Genomic DNA, 19750 nt, shown 5'->3' with positions numbered 1-19750 from the left:
CACCCATTGATTACCACCCTCTGTCTTCTCCCACTTAACCATCCTTTTATCCATTGTAGCAACTTACCCTTAATACCATTCTGCTCCAATTTGTACAGTAGTCTTCCATGCGCAACAGTGTCAAAAGCTTTCCTGAAATCCAAGTATATGATATCAAAATTATTTTTTGCATCCAGTTCCTTTGTGACCACATCATAATAACCAATCAAATTTGTCAGACAAGACTTTCCCTTAACAAACCCATGCTGTGTCTGAATTATTGCTGCAGTCTTGTCTAGATGATCCTGCAATGCATCTTTAACCAGTGACTCCATTATTTTACCCGGAACAGAAGTTAAACTAACTGGTCTGTAATTATTCGTGTCACCCTTCGAACCTCCTTTGTGAATTGGGGATACATTTGCACATCTCCAGTCCGTGGGAACCTCCCCTGAATCCAAGGATGCTCTCATAATTATGGCTAAGGGTTTGCTTAGTTGCTTTGCCGCCTCCTTTAATATAATTGGATAGATCCCATCCGCCCCAGGTGCCTTTCTTATGTTTAACTTCAACAATTTCTCCTCCACTTTGCTCTCAGTTATTACAAAATCATTAAGCACACTGCTACAATTTGATAACCTTCTTCCATTTTCAAACTGTAATGATTCCTCACGTGTGAATGTAGATGCAAAATACTCATTCAGTTTGTTTGCTATCTGAGCAGGATCATCAACAGTCGAACCATCGATGTCAAGTGGACCAATCATATTCAGCCCCTTCCTTTTAGAGTTTATATAAGTAAAGAAATCCTTGCTGTTTTTCTTAGCATCTTTTGCCAAAGATTTCTCGTAATCCGCCTTTGCCTGCCGAACCTCCTTTGTGACCTGATTACAGACTAGCTTATATCTGCTACAGGCTTCTGCGTCGCCTGATAATTTATATGCATCCCATGCATTTTTCTTCTCTGTCACGAGTCTCATTAGTTCATTTGATAACCATTTAGGCCTAAACCTTGAACAATATTTCTTCATCGGTATGAAAAGTCTAGTAGCTTCCACGATTAATTCCTTGAATGCTTCCCACTTAGAATTTACTGTTTGTAACATCGTCAGTCGATCCCACTGTACAGAATTTAAAAACTGTCTGAGACCACTGTACTCCCCTTTACGGAAGCAAAAACCCTTTCCTTTACCCCTGACGGTAGTTACCTCTTTGAGTAAATCCCACTTCAGCACACTGTGATCACTGCCACCTAGTGGTTCCTTTATCTGCAAATTCTTAATACACGAATGATCACTGCTGATAACCAGATCAAGAGTATTACTTTCTCTGGTTGCCTCTCGAACATGCTGCTGCAGAAAACAATCATCCAATAAATCCACAAAAGTCTGACTAGTGTGTGAGTGACCAACCCACAAGTTCCAGTCAATATCTGGGAAGTTAAAATCCCCCATTATAAGACATTCTGATTTACTGGCCCACTCTATTTCTCTGTACAATTGTTCATTGTACTCATTCGAGTCATTAGGCCTATAACACACTCCTACTCTTATTTTTGCTTTTGCAGTGCTTATGTCACACCAAACTGACTCAACAGTGCACTGTCCATCTATATCAACTGGATGCACTTCTTTTGATTTTATGTTTTTCTTAATTAACAGCATAACACCTCCTCCCTTTCTGTCCTGTCTATCCTTTCTGTACACATTGTACTCCCCAAATTCCAGTTCTGCATTCCTTATATCTTTGTGACACCACGTCTCTGCTATTCCAACAATATCCGCCTTTGATGTCTTGACCAACACTTCAAATTCATCAAATTTATTTACTATACTTCTAGCATTGGTATACATGCAAGCATACATGCTCCTATGCCTATTCCTTGTTACCCTAACACATCCCATATACCCAACTATTCCAGGATGACTGCCATCCGTCCCTGAAACCCCCAACACCCCTCGCTCCAGGTCGCTTCTTATTCTAATAGAAGTTGTGCAAGAATCACCTTCACCTCTGCCTGCGGTTACTGTTAAACTATTAGTCTTTGTATCCCCCCAAGCTAGCAGTTTTCCGACCCACCTAACACTGCCTCGATAGCATCAGCAAATATTCTTGCACCCTTTCTATTTAAGTGTATCCCATCCCTGTAGAAGCAATCTCTCCTGTTAACAAGTACAGACCAGGCTGAAAAAAATTCTACCCCTTGAGCCTTGCACAATCTTTCCAGGGCCGAATTGATCGACAAGGCTCTCATCATATACTCCCTCCTATCGTGTCTGGGCAGAATTGCAGACACTTAAATTCAACCCTAATTCTCGGCTTTTTTTCAACAGTGACCTGTACTTGTTGAGTAATTCTGCCGGTCTCCTACTCTTAATATCATTAGTGCCAACGTGTACAACTATATCACCTTTTGTGCCCTTGAAAGATGATATCCGCTCTACAACGTCATCAACCTTTGCCCCTGGCAGACATACCCTGGTCCTGTTCCACCTATCCTTTTTACATAGCATGTTCCCCGTTTCCCTGACAATAGAGTCACCAACAACTAATAGTTCCTGTGGGACCAGCGCATTCTGCCTTGGGGGTTGCCGCTGTGTTGCGTGATGACCAAGTGCAAGCTCTGGCGTTGATGTGGGCAGCTGAGAGCTTGATGGGCCCCTCAATTTATTTCCTTCGAGGGCATCCACCCTGTCCTTCAAACTCTCATATAGGCCCATAACAACTACCTACCCATGTCACCTACCTCCTTACAGGACACGGAGCAATCCGTCACAAGCTTCATCTCCTTGGAATCGCAAACAATCCTGCATGTGCCTGTGGCTCCCCCGAGACCTGGGATCACCAGATGCATGAGTGTGAACTGTATGATGATCTACGTGCCCAGCTGATCACACAAGTGCGCTGCAACCCTAGAGACCAGGAGCACCACCTGCTGGAGGATGGGACAACCTACAAAGCCTTAACTGAATTTGCTCAGAGCCTATACACTAGACGACTAACCCTTCCACTGCCTTCACGCACTTCAAATCTGAAAGCTCCATGATCAAGTGGAAACTTTTATAATTCCATCCATACCAGATTACTGGGGTAGGACCATTAAATATCCCAATTCATCACCAACTATAACCAAATGGAACACATGTCACAGGAGGAGTATGGGGGAGAACCTCCCAATTCTACCCCAGTGGATAACGCTGGACATCATGGCAGAACTGAAACTAATCTCAACCATACTCACTTCCTTTTCTCTGCAAATTGACTCACCGACGGGACATGGCTCCCAAGGGCAACCTCCAAACAAAAGAGCAAGCACGGCCTCCGTGCACAATATACGACCCGGACTTGCATTCTGGTTGACAGATCCATTCTCCCAAAGAACAACGGAATCTGCCCTAATGGACAATAAATCCTACTTTTCCAAATATCCATGGACGGGACATGGGTCCCTTGAGCGACTACTCAACAAATGCTGCATTAACTGCACTGAATTGACAGACTTATTGAACCTACATCTCCAGCATCAAATGGACCAGGATTTGCTTCTTGAATACTCAATCTTGACCTACAGACGGCGAGCAGCCCTCTATGCATTATCCTATGGATGCTAAAATCTGATTTAACTGGACGGGTCCCATTTCCAAAGAGCGACCTCCAAACAGGCGACCAAACTTGGCTCACACGGACATCAGAGAAGAGGAGTTAAATCTTACAAGCGGTTCAATCCTACTAGTCTATACCAAATGCCACATGAACAAATCGCAGTCTCTGCATGCACGCCGTATTGGCGACCTGAGCCAGCTCCCTTGCCTGGCTCAACTATTCCACCCCTCTCCGGCGGGTGGGGGAGGTGACGGTTCCACCGTATCCCCCCCACGCGCCACCCCCATTCTTACTCTCTGGTGGGGCATGGGCTTGCCCCACTGTAAACTGGAGCTGTCTTCTCTATCGGCTCCATGTCTCTACCTTTCCCCCCCAGTCTTCAATCTATTCCCCCACTCTACCTGCACGCAATGTCCCACACAATCTAAAATCACCTTCGCCCATTACCTTCGGCCTCTCATTCGTAGCGCCTCCCTGACACACAAGCGCATAGAGGGTGTGTATATGTGCATATATGTTTGTGTGTGGCATGTATATGTATATATATATACACCTGTGTGTATTATATATATATATATATATTATTATTTTTATTTTTTTTTAAGGTCCTGAAATCTCAGGAAATTAGGTGGCAGGACCTGCCAGAGTAAATCTTAGTCGACTGGTGTTTCCTGGTCTGCCTCCACGGGGCTAAAGTGGGGCAAAGTTGGGGTCCAGCGGCTAAATGACCAGATGAACAACGGTACACGACACTACACATGTACAATATCCATACACTTTTGAATCTCTGACATTTCCAGTAAACTGGCACACCCATCACAATGCAAGCAATACGGAGATGGGGGAAACCCCTGGTGCCGCTTGACACCAAACACACTTTACACTTTAATCCTTGTTCAGTATGTGTTATGCACCTGTCGTGGAAGGTTTCGTCGTTTGCTTTTAATTTATATGCTTAAAAATTGAATAAATTTATAAATTGATATGCTTACAAAAGTGATAAATCTACTGTTTTGCAGTGTGAAACAGACTTTTTTCGAGTGTGTTAACGGAAGAAAGTGACTTTATTGTGGACAAGTTCTTTCTAACCCGTACAAAAATATGGCTATGAATAACAAGAGAAATGTGAAAATATGAAAGAAGGTGATGACATTAGCGAATAAAATTGAGTTATTAGGCAAAATTTCTAATGGTGAAAGTGTCTCCTCAGTGGCAAAACATTATAAAATCAATGACTCAACGGTACGATCAATCAAGAAATCGGAAGAAAAAATCCGCTGTAGTGTCTGTGAAAACGCGCTAATTGCTTCAAAAATCTGCTCTGTAACTCGTGATGTTAAATTAGAAAAAATGGAAAAGGCTTTAAATCTGTGGATAGAAGACCGAACTCAAAATAAAATTCCGTTAAGTTCACTCATCATTCGTGAAAAGGCAAAACTCCTTTATCAACACTTTAGCGAAACTGGTGATAGCACTGGTGGGATAAGTTTTTTTAGCTAGCAAAGGCGCTGGTTTGAAATTTCTAATAAATATTACATTTAATATTAAATTGTTTCTTATTTTCATTTCGATGCCATATGCTTGCATTTCACTATGTACTGTCTATGTACATAGTCATATTATGAAGGTACATATAATACATAAATAGACAACATTTTACACTAGTTTTTCTTATATATTTCATACTTTGGAACGGAACCCCTTTATTACTATGGGAGCCATAACTCAGTATTCGCATTTTCGGTATTCGCGACATTTCTCAGGAACGTAACCCCTGCGAATAGTGGGGGTTTACTATATTTCTTCAACTCTACTAAATTTACTTATTTTCAAATAACAACTGAAGAATAAATGATAACCACTGACACATAAATAAAAAAAAAAATTTTTATTCATGTGGCAGTGGTTATTTATTTATTGAAAATTCTACCTGATGTAGGGCAACTATAAAATTAATTTCATAAATTAAATTGATAAATTATAAAAATTAAAATTCCATCTTCATTTTATAAATTATTTAATATTTTTATAAGTTTGGAACCACACTGGCAGCAACTATGCTTAAAATATTAACTATATATCACTCTGCTCTTAACTCTAGCTCAACATTTGTATAAAAAAAAAAAAAAAAAACTCCAGTTACTACAGTATCAATTTATAAAGCTAATAAGATGATAAACTAACATACCAAATCTGAACCACCTATTCCAATGTTTATAACATCTGTGATTGATTTTCCTGTGAACCCTTTCCATTCACCACTCTGTACAGATTCTGTAAACTCTCTCATGTGTTTCAAGACAGCATTTACTTCAGGCATCACCTACGTATATTAATAAAATTTAAAAAATTTATTTTGAGTTTTATTTTTTAATTAAAATATTTAAATTTTATTACTTAATAATTTCCATCAGCATTAATTTAGAGCAATGCACATTTAAATAAAATATTTAAATAGTTCTTAATATGTGTAGAAAGTAATGCAGGTGTAATTTGTTGAATACAGATTTGATTTTTAATTCATTACTATAATTTTATTTCAGGTTAATGATATTGAAAATTTTTTCCATATTTGAATGAGGCTATAACGAAATTTTGCAAATCTCTGGATATACCTTAGCATTATCATCTTTCTTTAAACACCTATCCTTTATTAGGATTTATGGGAATCGTGCAAGTTTTATGTATGTATGCCTTTTAATTAATTAATTATTTATATGGTACATTGCAAAATTACATCAGAGTATATATAGATTTGTTGTTTATTTGGTTTTTAGGAGCATTAGCAACTAAGGCCATATTGCTCCGGGTTTTGCGGTGGTCATTCCCTGACCTTTCCGCATCCTCCGTATTTGGTGGTGACGGGCTCGAACCCCGGTCTAATCAAGAAGTGTGTGCTACGCACTGCTGCTCCTTCCCACCTGGCTACGGAAGCGCCAGTATATATAGAGTTATTGTAATGCAATACATACCTCCAACATACAGAAACATAATTATGTATCCACCTCCGCCACACACAACACACACATTTAACAGGCTGTTAGGGTAGGCTATAATAAGAGGATCAGACAGCAATAGAAACTGTTCTGACATATATTCTCATTTAAAATAAATTTCAAAGTTTAGATATATTACCCTGGCATTAATATCCTGACACCACCAACCCTCTGTTGATAGTAACATCCTACCTAAACACCACGTCAGATACTATAATGCTCATATGCCTTTGGGACAATAGTATTATTGTGAATACAAGACACCATAATCAACAAAGTTAATCTCTAGGTTGATCCCTAGATCCCTTGGTTAATTTGCAAATAGAAGTGAACTGGTGTTTAAACTATCAAGGCTTGACGTACTCAAGTGTTCAGGATTTAGGGTGCAGAAGCATATGCTCTTTGAGTTAACCATGGTTGAAGCCTGTAACTGCTAAATATGATTAATGATTGTATTCATGATTTATTGTAAACTCCTCTGACCTGGTGGTTGTGGTAGAGTATAAACATGAAACGACCTGAAAAACCTCCAATCTGACAGAATGTGATGAGATAGCCCTGCAAAGAATTATCTTCCACTTGGAATGCAAGTTCATTATTCTTGCATTCTAAGTGGACACACAGATGCTCAGTGAGATGATTGGGACACATGCCAGCATCAGTAAAGGTCACTTCATTTTGTGAGTTACCATAGTCATGCAGCCATCCACAAACCACTAATCACTTTGATTAATGCCAGATGCTTGATAGCTTGGTGTAAGGCCCATTATTCTTGGGTCATAGACCAATGTGCTTTGGAGTGATGAATCACAGTAAATGGTCTACCAGTCTGATGGTTATGCCTGGGAGTGGTGGATGGCTGGGGAAAAAAAAAGCTATCTGCTGGACTGCATTGTCCCAACAAAGAAATTTGGCAGTGGCAGTGTGATAGTCTGGAGCTGTTTCTCATCACTAGGCATGGGACTATTCATTGTTTTGGAAAAACCACAAATACTAAGCCTCTCTAGATGTCCTGAACAATTATCTATGTTGCAGCAGCATTTCAGAGAAGACTCATACCTGTAACAGCAGGACAATGCTCCATGTTATACTGCTTGCATAGTGACTGGTTTCAGAACATGAGCATCAAAAAGTTGGAGTGGCCAGTCCAGAGACTTGACCTCAACCCTAGTGAGAATCTCTGGAATGAACTGGATCATTAGGTGTGTTTGAGAAGTGTCGAAAAAATATAACTGAAGTAGTCACTGCTTTGAAGGCTGAATGGAGGAAAATATCAGGGAGCATTTACAAAATATTGGTGGAGAGTGGTCTACAGATAGTCTGTCATAAAGGCTAGAGGTTTCAACATATGTTATTGGTTTTCCTGTAAATAAAGATTATATGTAGATATGCAAGTGTCTGGATATTGATGGTAGGGCAGTGTTCTCAGAGAATACATAAGTTCTGTATACATAAGAATACATAAACTAAACAACCACTTTTACCACTTTTATTAGTACCAAGTAATTTGTATAGTTAAAGAACAATAATCAGTTATCAATTTATATTCTCTTATATAATCATTTGATCCACAATTTACATTAATTATTTTCTCATAAAACGATACGGGAAGATGGGGGGGGGAAGCAGCTTATTTTGCAAGCAGATGATGATTTTCATAATGTAGGCAATGTGCAAATCATCATCTACTTGCAAAGTGTCTTTTACTGAAAGTCTGCTTCAAATCCTGGAACAGACACGGATGCTAATAAACATCCCTGTGAGAAATTCTATTTTGAGCTTATATAAGGGCTAGCTTTCAAAATCAAGTTATCTTCTCAACTAATGAACATACTGTCACTTTTGGGGGGTTTTAGTACATAAGCAACTTAGACCATACTGAGGCATGAGATACAAGTGTGTGTTCACAGGGCGACTCACACTTTGTGCAAGCTGAAAAATCCAGCATAACATGCAGGGAAAAGTTTCACTCACTCTGCCTGAGATTGGCGTACTACAGCCTCAACTGAAGAGGCTTTTAGAAAATTTCTGCTGTCCCTGACAGGACTTGAACCCGTACGTCTCCTAGAGAGTGACATAGCAAAAAATCACTATCCCTAGAACCTCAGTTCTCATAGAGAACTGAGGTTCTAGGGACTGGTGGGGGGAGGGCAAGTACAAATTGCGGAAAAGCGTAAATTTTATGAAATGAAAGAAAGTAGTACTTTTACTTTAATCCCTTACATACACTGAAAATAATCAGTGTGGAAAAGTGGTGTTTAGAAAGAGTTACGCATATATATTATTTATTTATTTATTCACTTATAATCATTTAGTCACTTATTTATTTATTCACTCATTTATACACTCCAGCACACATATTGTAGTATGTGTGTATTGAAATTAAATTGTGTGTATTTTAACTCTAGATGTATAAATTATATTAGTAGATGAACATGATGCAAGAAAGTAAGCTTATATAGCACCAGCAAAAAAAAAAAAAAAAAAAAAAAATCCTTCCTGTTTCGCCCATCAATTCACTCCAAAAGGTTGTCTAGTTCGGGCTTGAATTTATTTAAGCTGTCAACTTCCACAACAACAGATGTAAGTTTGTTCCAGCAATCAACCACCTGATTGCTAAAGGCAAATTTCCACACATCTATACACATCTATTCTATAAATGTCTTTCCTCAATTGGAATTTATTCCCTCTCAGATGCACAATCTCAGCAAAAGGAAGAATCCCATCAGCACTGAGCTTGCTCAAACCATTCAAGGCCTTATACACCTCAATCAGATCACTTCACAGGTGTCTAGTCTCAAGATGCTGAAATTTGCAAAACTTAAGCCTATCTCGGTAACAGCAGCTCTGTTCCACTGACTAATCTCACTGCCCTTCTCTGTACTCATTACAGTAGCTCAACATCTTTCCTAAAATGAGGCCTCCAGACCTATATGCAGCACTCAAGATGTGGTCTGACCATTGCCTTTTACAAAGGGATAATCACCTCCTTATCTCTGCTAGAAAAATTCCTATATATCATTGACAAGACTCAATTAGCTACTCTTGCAGCCTGTCTGCACTGCTAAGAAAATTTCATAACTGACTGCACAATTACCCCCAGGGATTTTTCATTCTCCACCATTCTGAGTATAGTACTGCACAGTTGGTATGTCACTCTGCTACCCATATGCAGTATTTTGCATTTGTCAATGTTAAACTTCAGTTGCCACCTTGCAGCCCATCCACTCAACTTTTCTAGATCCTTTTGCAGTAGTGTACTGTCCTTACTGTCATTAACAACCCTACCAACCTTCGTATCATCTGCAACTTGGACAATAACCTTATATACCTTCATCAATATCATTGATGAAGGTATATAAGGTTATAGAAAACTACAATGGGCCCAACATGAACCCCTAGGGAACTCCAATAATAACATTAGTGTATGAAGAGCAGTGTCCATTGATTACCACTCTCTGTCTTCTCTCACTCAACCATACTTTTATCCATTGTATGAACTTGCCCGTAACAACATAGTGCTCCAATTTGTACAGTAGTCTTCCAAGTGCAACAGTATCAAATACTTTCCTAAAATCAAAGTATATGATATCAAAATTATTTTTTGCACCCAGTTCCTTTGTGACCACATCATGGTATCCAATCAATTTGGTCAGATTTGATTTGATTTTTGTGGCGCAAAAACAGCAAGGTTATAGTGCGCCAGGAAAAGGTTAAAATATAAAAAGGTAAGATTGGTAACTTGTAAAAAGGTTACTTCCTCGAAAGGTGCACATATATACTGACATCAATAAATAAAATCAGTATGATTTTATTTATTGATGTCAGTATATATTGATGTACAATGATAAAAGCAAATCGCATATTTCATATGGGTGTATATATTGATTGATTTTAAAAATTTAAAAACTGCTGACACATTGTCGTTGTCATTTAAAATCTGACTGAGTGTATATGGCTCAGTCAGATGGGTAATAGCGAGCATTTCTAAAACTGGTACAATCACATAAAATGTGTTGGACGGATAAAATGGTGTCGCACTGCCCGCACATAGGAGGGTCATCAGCCCTCAGCAAAAAGGAGTGTGTCCTATGCGGAGCCGAGCAAGAACAACTTCCTCTTTGCGATCCCTGGGTAAGCTGGACCACCAAGAATGGATCACAGGCTTAATCCGACATAGTTTGTTTGTAGTAACCAGGTGATGCCACGAATCTTGCCACTGAGATTGTAAGATATTACGGATCACTTGCCTGTAGTCTGTATAGGGGACTAACAGGTCAAGATTATCCGTCAGGGCTGCAGTGTCAGCCAAATCATTCCCTCTAATCCCGGTGTGACTGCGGATCCAGCAGAAGCGGATATCGAATCCACTTGCATAGAGGCTGTATATTATCTGCTGAATTCGGGACAGGGTTGGATGATTAGTGTATGACACCGCTGATAAAGCCTGTAGTGCACTCACTGAATCAGCATATATAATACACCGTTGGTATGGGTGTTTTCTTTGTGATCTAGAGCTAACTCTATGGCATGCAGCTCTGCAGTGTAAATGCTGCAGTCAAGGGGTATCCGTTCTAATATGGTATTATTTGGAAAAACAGCAGCAGATCCCACATACGATTCTGACTTCGAGTTGTCTGTGTAAACTAGCAATAAGTCAGAATGTTCTGCACAGTGTTGTGAATAGAGCTGAAGGTAGACAGAAGACAGAGTATTAGACTTCGTCGCAATCTTGAGCAAGAAGTCACATGCTGGTGTTTGTGCATGCCAGGGTGGAAGGAGCTCCTTTGGTGATCGAGCAACCTTGTCTACTGAGATGTTAAGCTCATTGAGTAGCTCTTGAACATGAATGCCGAATGGGCGATTGGTGGTCCGTCGTGTGTTATAAAGATTTTCCCATCGTGGCTCGAAAATGGATGTCCACGTGGGATGGTCTGGCAGGGACTTCAGCTTGAAGGCATATTGTAGAGACAACTGCATTCGTCGAAGCGACAAGGATGGTTCATTTGCTTCGGCATACAGACTTTGGACAGGTGAAGTTCTAAATGCACCGGCAGCAATACGAATGGCTTGATGATGGACGGGGTGAAGCCAATGAACAGCACTATTTCTGGCAAATGAATACACCTGAGACTCATAATCTAATTTTGAGCATATTAGTGCATGGTATAAACGGAGTAGAGTTTGTTTGTTTCTTATTTGGTTTTTAGGAGCATTAGCAACAAAGGCCATATTGCTCCGGGAATATGCGGTAGTCATTCCCTGACCTTTCTGCATTCTCCGTATTTGGTGGTGACTGAATCGAACCCCGGTCTAATCGAGAAGCGTGTGTTACGCACTGCTGCTCCTTCCCACCTGGCTATGGAGGTGCCTTGGAGTAGAGTGTATCGGTCTGCACCCCCAAGAGGTAGAAAAGAAAGAGCGGAGAATGTTAAGCCCTCTCGTGCACTTTGTGCATAGGTGATGAATATGTTGGACAAATGTCAGCTTTTTGTCAAAATGAGTCCCAGGAATTTCGTCTCTGATACAACCGGAATGGTGCTTTGTCCAAGTCTTAATTCAGGCTCAGGGTGGAAGTTACGTATGCGACAAAAATGGATGCAAACGGTCTTCTCCGGTGAGAACCTGAAACCATTGGCCGTGGCCCAGGAGTTAAGACGGTCAATAGCTTGTTGCTTGTCTCTCAATAACCCTCATATTGCATGATTGAGAAAATATGCTGAAGTCATCGACGTAGAGTACACTGTTTATAGTTGGAGGAAGTTGTTCAGAAATAGAATTTATTTTAATGGCAAAAAGCGTGACAGATAAGCCAGATCCTTGTGGTACCCCCTCCTCTTAGCAAAAGGGCCGCGAAAGGGAGGATCGTACACGAACTTGGAAATAACAGCAGGATAAAAAGTTTTTAATAAAAACGGGAAGGTGACCTCATAGACCGAGATTGTAAAGGTCTTTTAAAATACCGAATCTCCAAGTTGTGTCGTACGCTTTTTCCATGTCAAAGAAGATGGACACCAAGTGTTCTCTTTTTAGGAAAGCAAATTGGGTGGTGCAGTGTGGACCTGTTTCTTCGGAAGCCGCACTGAAATCGGGAGAGAAGGTCATTCGATTCTAAATACCATAAGAGATGAGCACTGACCATTCTCTTCAATATTTTGCACAGACAGCTAGTCAGAGCAATAGGACGATAGCTTTTCAGAGATTTAGGATCCTTTCCTGGCTTGGGAAAAGTAAGAATAGTTGCTTTGCGCCAGGTATCAGGAAAATGCTCTTCAAGAAGGATTCTGTTGTACAGGAAAAGCAGACGGTCCATGGATTCTGGTGAAAGATGTTTTATCATTTCATAATGGATGGTGTCTGGTCCAACAGCGGTAGCCTTTGTACGGGCAAGTGCTGTTTTCAGCTCGTGGATAGTAAATGGCCCATTATATGCGTTCACAACAGTGAAAAACAGGCCCTTAAGTTCACATCGAAGGAACCCTTCGATGTGAACTCAAGGGCCTGTTTTTCACTGTTGTGCTTTAAGACCAGAAACTCTGGGGAGTAAGAGGATGTTGCAGAGATGTTAGAAAATGTTTCCCCAAGAGCATTGGCTATTGCAGTACTATTCTGCAATAGTACATCCATTATATTCCAAGACCGATGAGGGGTGTGTGCTGTGTATTTCCCCTTAATTTTCCGGATTTTATCCCAGACCAACTTAGTACTAGTGGACTGAGTAATTGATGAAGTAAAGTGGATCCACAATTCCTTTTGACTCTGACAGCGGATGTAGCGTGCTTTGGTTCGGCCACTTTTAAAGGCAATAAGGTTGGTCGTGGTAGGATATCGGCAAAATATCCCCGCTTTATTTTGAGCCTTTTTTGCTGCTGTGAATTGTGAATTCTACCATGGTTTTGGAAACGGAGGAAACCGGGTGGACGTTTTTGGAATTGTAGTTGCAGCTGCATGGACAATATTTTCTGTTATGTAAGTGACTGTATCATTGATAGGCTCCTGACTGACTGCAGAGATGTCAAAGTTTGCCAGGTGTTGAAAGGCACTCCAGTCAGCCTGATCAAGCTTCCACCATGGTAACCTGAAAGGAAGACATGGCCTCCCACTGTATAACGAGGTTATCACAGCATTAGCATTAGCAGAGGCATTTGTTGCAAGAAAGCAAGCTTATGCAGCATCAGCCAAAAAAAAAAAAAAAAAAAAACCACTTCCACTTCACCCTCTGTTCATTCAAAACACCTGTCCAGCCGAGCCTTAAACTTATTTAGGCTATCAACCTCCGCAACAAGGGATGGAAGTGTTCCACCAACCAACTACCTGCTGGCTAAACGCAAATTTCCGCACGTCTATCCTACATCTGTCTTTCCTCAATTTGAATTTATACCCTCTCAGGTGATTATTCTGAGTAAGAGGAAGAATCCCATCAGCATTGAGCATGCTCAAACCATTCAAGGCTTTATACACCTCTATCAGATCACCTCGCTGGTGCCTAGTCTCCAGACACTGTAATTTGCAAAACTTAAGCCTTTCTTCGTAAGAGCACCCCCTTTGTTCCATTCACTAATCTTGTTGCCCTTCTCTGTACTCGTTCCAGCAGCTCTACATCCTTCTTGAAATGAGGCCTCCAGACCTGTATACAGTACTCTAGGTGTGGCCTGACCATTGCCTTATACAAGGGAATAATCACCTCCTTATCCATGCTAGAAAAATTCCTATATATCATTGACAATACACCATGCGCTACTCTTGCAGCCCGTCAGCACTGCTCAGAGAACTTCATATCTGCCTGCACCGCCGACTGGGCTAGCCGAGTGGGTAAAGTACCTGCCCGGCAACCCAAAGGTCGCTGGTTCAATTCCCGCCTCGGGCTTGGATCAAAGTACTGCAAAAACCTTGGGAGGTGCAATATGGCCACAGAAGCCAATGCGCCAACAACTACCAAAAAAAAAAAAAAAAAATCTGCCTGCACAACCACCCCCAGGTCCCTTTCATTTTCTATCACTGTCAGTGTAGTACCACAGAATTGATACGTTGCTCTGGGGTTGCTGTTTCCCATATGTAGTACTTTACATTTGTCAATGTTAAACTTCATTTGCCACCTCTCAGCTCATCTGCTCAACCTTTCCAGATCCTGTTGCAGCAGCATAGTGTCAGTAGTGTCCTTGACAACCCTGCCAACCTTCGTATTGTCTGCAAACTTGGACATTAAGCTTGATATACCATCATCAATATCATTTAAAAATACAGAAAACAATAATGGACCCAACACTGAACTCTGAGGGACTCCACTAATAACATTAGTTCACGATGAGCAGTGTCCATTGATTACCACTCTCTGTCTTCTCCCCCTCAACCACCCCTTTATCCATAGCAGCAATTTGCCCCCAATGCCACACTGCTCCAATTTGTGCAGCAGTCTTCCATGTGCAACAGTATCAAAAGACTTTCTAAGATCCAAGTATATAATATCAAAGTTATTCCCTGCATCCAGTTCTTTTGTGACTGCATCATAGTATCCAACCAAATTGGTCAGACAAGACTTCCCTTTAACAAAACCATGCTGTGTCCAAGATATAACTGAAGTCTTGTCTAGCTGATCCTGCAGTGCTTCTTTAACCAGTGCCTCCATTAATTTTCCTGGAACAGAAGTTAAACTCACAGGTCCATAATTACTTGTGTCGCCCTTTGATCCTCCTTTGTGAAATCGGGTCACATTTGCACATCTCCAGTCTATGGCTACCTCTCCTGAGTCCAAGGAAGCTCTCATAATTATGGCTAAGGGTTTGCTTACTTCCTTTGCTGCCTCCTTTAATATAACTGGATAGATCCCATCCACCCCAGGTGCCTTTCTTGTGTTTATCTTCAACAATTTCTCCTCCACTTTACTCTCAGTTATTACAAAATTCTCTAGCTTACTGCCAGAGTTGAATACACCTCTGGCATTCCCCTTGCTGAATAACTCCTCGTGTGTGAATGTCGATGCAAAATATTCATTTAGTTTGTTAGCTACCTGAGCAGGATCTTCAACAGTTGAACCATTGATATCAAGTGGACCAATCTGAATCATCCCCTTGCTTCTAGAGTTTATATAAGTAAAGAACTCTTTGCTGTTTTTCTTTGCATCCCTTGCCAAAGATTTCGCGTAATCTGCCTTCACCTGCCTAACTTCCTTTGTAACTTGGTTACAGTTCAACTTATATCTATCATAGGCTTCTGTGTCACAGGGAAGTGATCACTTCCGTATGGGTTCTCCACTTCCCAAGTGAGTGAAGGGAGTAGAGAAGGGGAGCAGATAGAGAGATCAATGGCAGAAAACGTACGAGTAGGCATGTGGAAGAATGTGTTTGTTCCAATATTTAGAAGGGAGAGATCATTGTCATTTAGCATATGCTCTATGACTCATCCCCTTCCATTGATGCTAGCACTTTCAATGGTCATCTCGGAGATTTCAATGGACATAATACCCCACAGGGTATTATGTCCATTGAAATCCCCGAGAAGTAAGAAAGGGGAAGGCAACTGCATTACAAGATTAAGGTCTTCCTGGGAGATGTCAGTCCCAGGCAGCAAATAAATAGAGCACATGGTTAATAAAAATCCCACTGTAAGGCGAATTGCAACAGCCTCTATGCTTGTTGTAATTAGCAAGGGCTGAACAGGAGTCTGGTTGCCCACAAGGATAGCGACTCCTCCATGAGCAGGACCATCTGCAATTCTATCCTTACGAAAAATTGAGATGTTACGCATGGTGGGATCATCATTTGCGTTTAGGTAAGTCTCCTGCAAGCAAGTGCAAACTGGCTCGTGCTTTTGCAGGAGGGCCTTGATGTCATCAGTATTTCGCCGGAATCCACAACAAGTCCACTGTAGGAATTAAATTGGTCAGACAAGGCTTCCCCTTAACAAAATCATGCTGTGTCTGAAATATAATTGCAGTCTTGTCTAGAGTACATCTAATGTTTCAAGTAAATAAAGTATGCTAAAAAGACTATTATACATTTAGATTATAATGAGAATCGATTAGAAAAAAAAAAATACTGTACACATATATTCTTTTGCCTATACTTTTTGTTTCTCTTTTCATATCATGCACCTATTATTCAACTCTGTGCAGTTAACAAAACCTCAGTCGTACTGGAAATATGATTCCTGGGGTGGGGTGGGAGGGTTAATAATGGCAAACAGTGCCTCCTTGTATGATGATACTAAAGAAATAACCTTTGTTTTCTTCTTTAATGTTTTCCTAGTTAGTGCTGCCGTAACACATTGTCTTTTGCTGTAATTTGATAATTGGCTTTGTTCGAATCTAAATAGCAAAATGTAAAAAGTTCACCCCCGCCTGCAACTAATTACAGTCAGTATAACAGGAAAATATTCTCCTTTTACAGCACTCATTTTTTATATGGGAGAACATGCTGTAAGATATGGACAAATCCCAAAGTTTCTTTTTAGAGAACTCGCAAAAGATAATCCAAAACCATAATTCACAACAAATTCTATGAACTCTTTTCATTTGATGAAAATAATAAATACTCAAATTCTTGGGATTTATTAGATTTTATAGGATTTACCAACAATGTATATTTATTCAAAATATACAGTATATATGTAATAAATTGTAAATATATTCTTATTAATTCATGTCCTGTCATCAGGCACTTCAGTATTTATTTCAGATTTGCAGGAAGAAATCCAGTTTTTACAAAGCCCTTTTTAAGTGTGAATTCTTTTCAGAGGCATAATTAAGATTTCTGGATCTGTGGCCAAATAGACACCTTTGGTTTTCATTAATTTTTACTAAATTATTTAATCATTATTTAATGATTAAATTTACAATTAATAAAGAACCAAATATAAAATCTCATCTCAGAAAAATCTGTCTACTAAGAGAAGAGTTGTTACATATGGATGGATGGATTTTATTCTAATAGACCAAGAGAATGGTGGATGGCCAAGCAAGTATTAGAAGAAAGAGAGCTGTCACTGAATGTGGCCAAAAATTTAACAGAAAATTGAATCACATGAAATAAAACAGTGGCTGGAAGGCTACAATAAAGTTCAAGACTGATGCGTGCTACCACAGTGAACTGGACAAACACATACAGTAATTGCCCTTTTCAGCATGAGCTATCTTGTGGGAACTAGTGCAATATCAAAGAAACTTGTTTGTTCTGCTGTGAGCATTAGAATAACTATACTTACTAAATAGTTTAAATCCTACTACTACCCACAGAAACACAAGAGAGGTTGAGAGAAAATCCTCCTACTTTTCATAGTTCATTATGCTTACTATTTTCTTTCCTTTTTATACTATGCTGTACTCTTAAAAATAGTACAATTTAAAGTTTTAACTTTAAATTGTAAAAAACTGAACAAGGTACATGAAAATATCCTTCTTTTTACGACACTCATTCCATAATGGGAGAATATGCTGTAAGATATGGAGAATTCCCAAAGTTTCTTTTTGGAGAATGTGAAAAGTAAATCAAAAACAATAATTCACAACAAATTCTACAAACTGTTTGCATCTGATGAAAAATATAAACAAATTCTTGGGATTTATAAGGTGCCCAACAATGTGTATTTAGGTAAAAATACAGTATGAATACAGTACTTAGCCTCCGTAGCTGAATGGTCAGGAGCGGGAGTGGAGTAGCACACGCTCTTTGGGTAGACCGGGGTTCTAGCCCTTGACTGCTGAATATGGTCGATCTGCCAACCCGCACTGGACCAGCGTGGCAGATTATGATAATGGCTGCACTTTACCTTTTTTTTTTTTTTTTTTTACTTGGTGCATGAGCTGCCTTAAAATTTTAAACTTTTTTTTTGTCTGTGTTTGTGTGTGTGTGCTTTAAAGGTCAACCTATATGACAGAGAGTATAAGGTATAAAGAATTTTATTAAGGAAGGTAGAATAGTTATAGAAGCTACCTATTGAAATAAAAAGTTCAGAAGGCAAAGGGATAAATAGTGATCCTTCCAGCACATATACGTATGAAAATTGTAAACTGCCTGAAATGGAAGCCTACATAGTAGTAGTCAAGAAATAATCATTTCAAAAAAAAAAAAAAGAAAAAAATCATACTTACATCAGCATCATCTACAAGAATTGGAGAATTTGATCTATTTCTAAGGGCTATATGAAGTACTGCCCTGCCTTCAGTAAAATTTATCTTTTCTCCTCTAAACATCGCATCTCGAGCTTTTTCTACTTGCCTTGATTTTGCCTATTTGAGAAGACAAATGTTAAGAAAGCTGTTGCATTCCACAAATCAAAATAATACAAATAAATATATTTAAACAGAAGAAAAAAAAAAAAAAACATTCTGTACTACTAAATAATACAATCATTTTTCAATCAAAACCAGCGACATTTTCTCAGATTATATTTGTGGGCCTCTTACGGCAGTATAGCTGCTTCACACTTCTCATCTATGAGAAAGTTTTAGGTTTGATTCCTACTATAGATGAAGAACATTTTGATTCAGATTGGCAGGTTCCATTATGATTACTTCAGTCATAGTGCATCAGTTTACATGGTCTTTATATGCATTATGTCTACAAATGTACAGACGTCATGCATACAAAAGACCATGTAAATACCTGGGATAGCTTCCCCTTCCAGATCATACATAGCCTCTACTGACTATACATCTAATTTCCTCCTGGCTAGCAGCATGACGCTTGGATTCACCAACTGTCATCCTGGACTCCCCTCATATTGAGGAGGCATAGGGTTTGAGTATCCCACTGCCTACTATTCTCCCTTTCAGACTCTATTGGTTCTGGCTGCACAGCAGACTGCTGCTTGGCCCTGCACCCCAGCCCCAGGTCAGTAAACCATAACTTGAAGATTGGACAAGCTAACCTGGTTGCCTAAGGAACTCCTGGATGCAACATCTCAAATTGGCAGGAGCAGTAACAAAAACTGCCTCTCTCGGGACACAGAAACTAACAGCTAATGTATACTATCTACTAACTAACCCAGCTGATAACTACCAGATTCATTACTATTTTCACCCCACTCCCAACCTGGAAAGACTGACTGCATAAGGGGAACAGAAAAAAACCAATCTCACATCCCCAGGAAGGGTGAGTAAGTGAGTCATTTGAGTTTTTTTTAGCCACAAACTGAGGCCAACGTGCCTAAGTCCAATAATTAAAAACAGTAATTAG

General features: G+C 39.8%; 1 protein-coding gene across 1 annotated transcript in view; it reads right to left on the bottom strand.

Moving 5' to 3' along the window:
- The window catches only part of Pgi (glucose-6-phosphate isomerase), a 251466-nt gene that overhangs the window by 186381 nt on the left and 45335 nt on the right, over positions 1-19750 (bottom strand). The window contains exon 4 of the mRNA XM_090381526.1: positions 5771-5905. Coding sequence (XP_090237652.1) covers positions 5771-5905 — 135 coding nt within the window. The remainder of the gene's footprint in view (positions 1-5770; positions 5906-19750) is intronic.

Source organism: Mastigoproctus giganteus, chromosome 9, assembly GCF_048544385.1.
Source record: "Mastigoproctus giganteus isolate SK-2022 chromosome 9, ASM4854438v1, whole genome shotgun sequence".
Taxonomy (NCBI): Eukaryota; Metazoa; Arthropoda; class Arachnida; order Uropygi; family Thelyphonidae; genus Mastigoproctus; species Mastigoproctus giganteus.
This window is presented reverse-complemented; position numbering and strand designations above follow the sequence as displayed.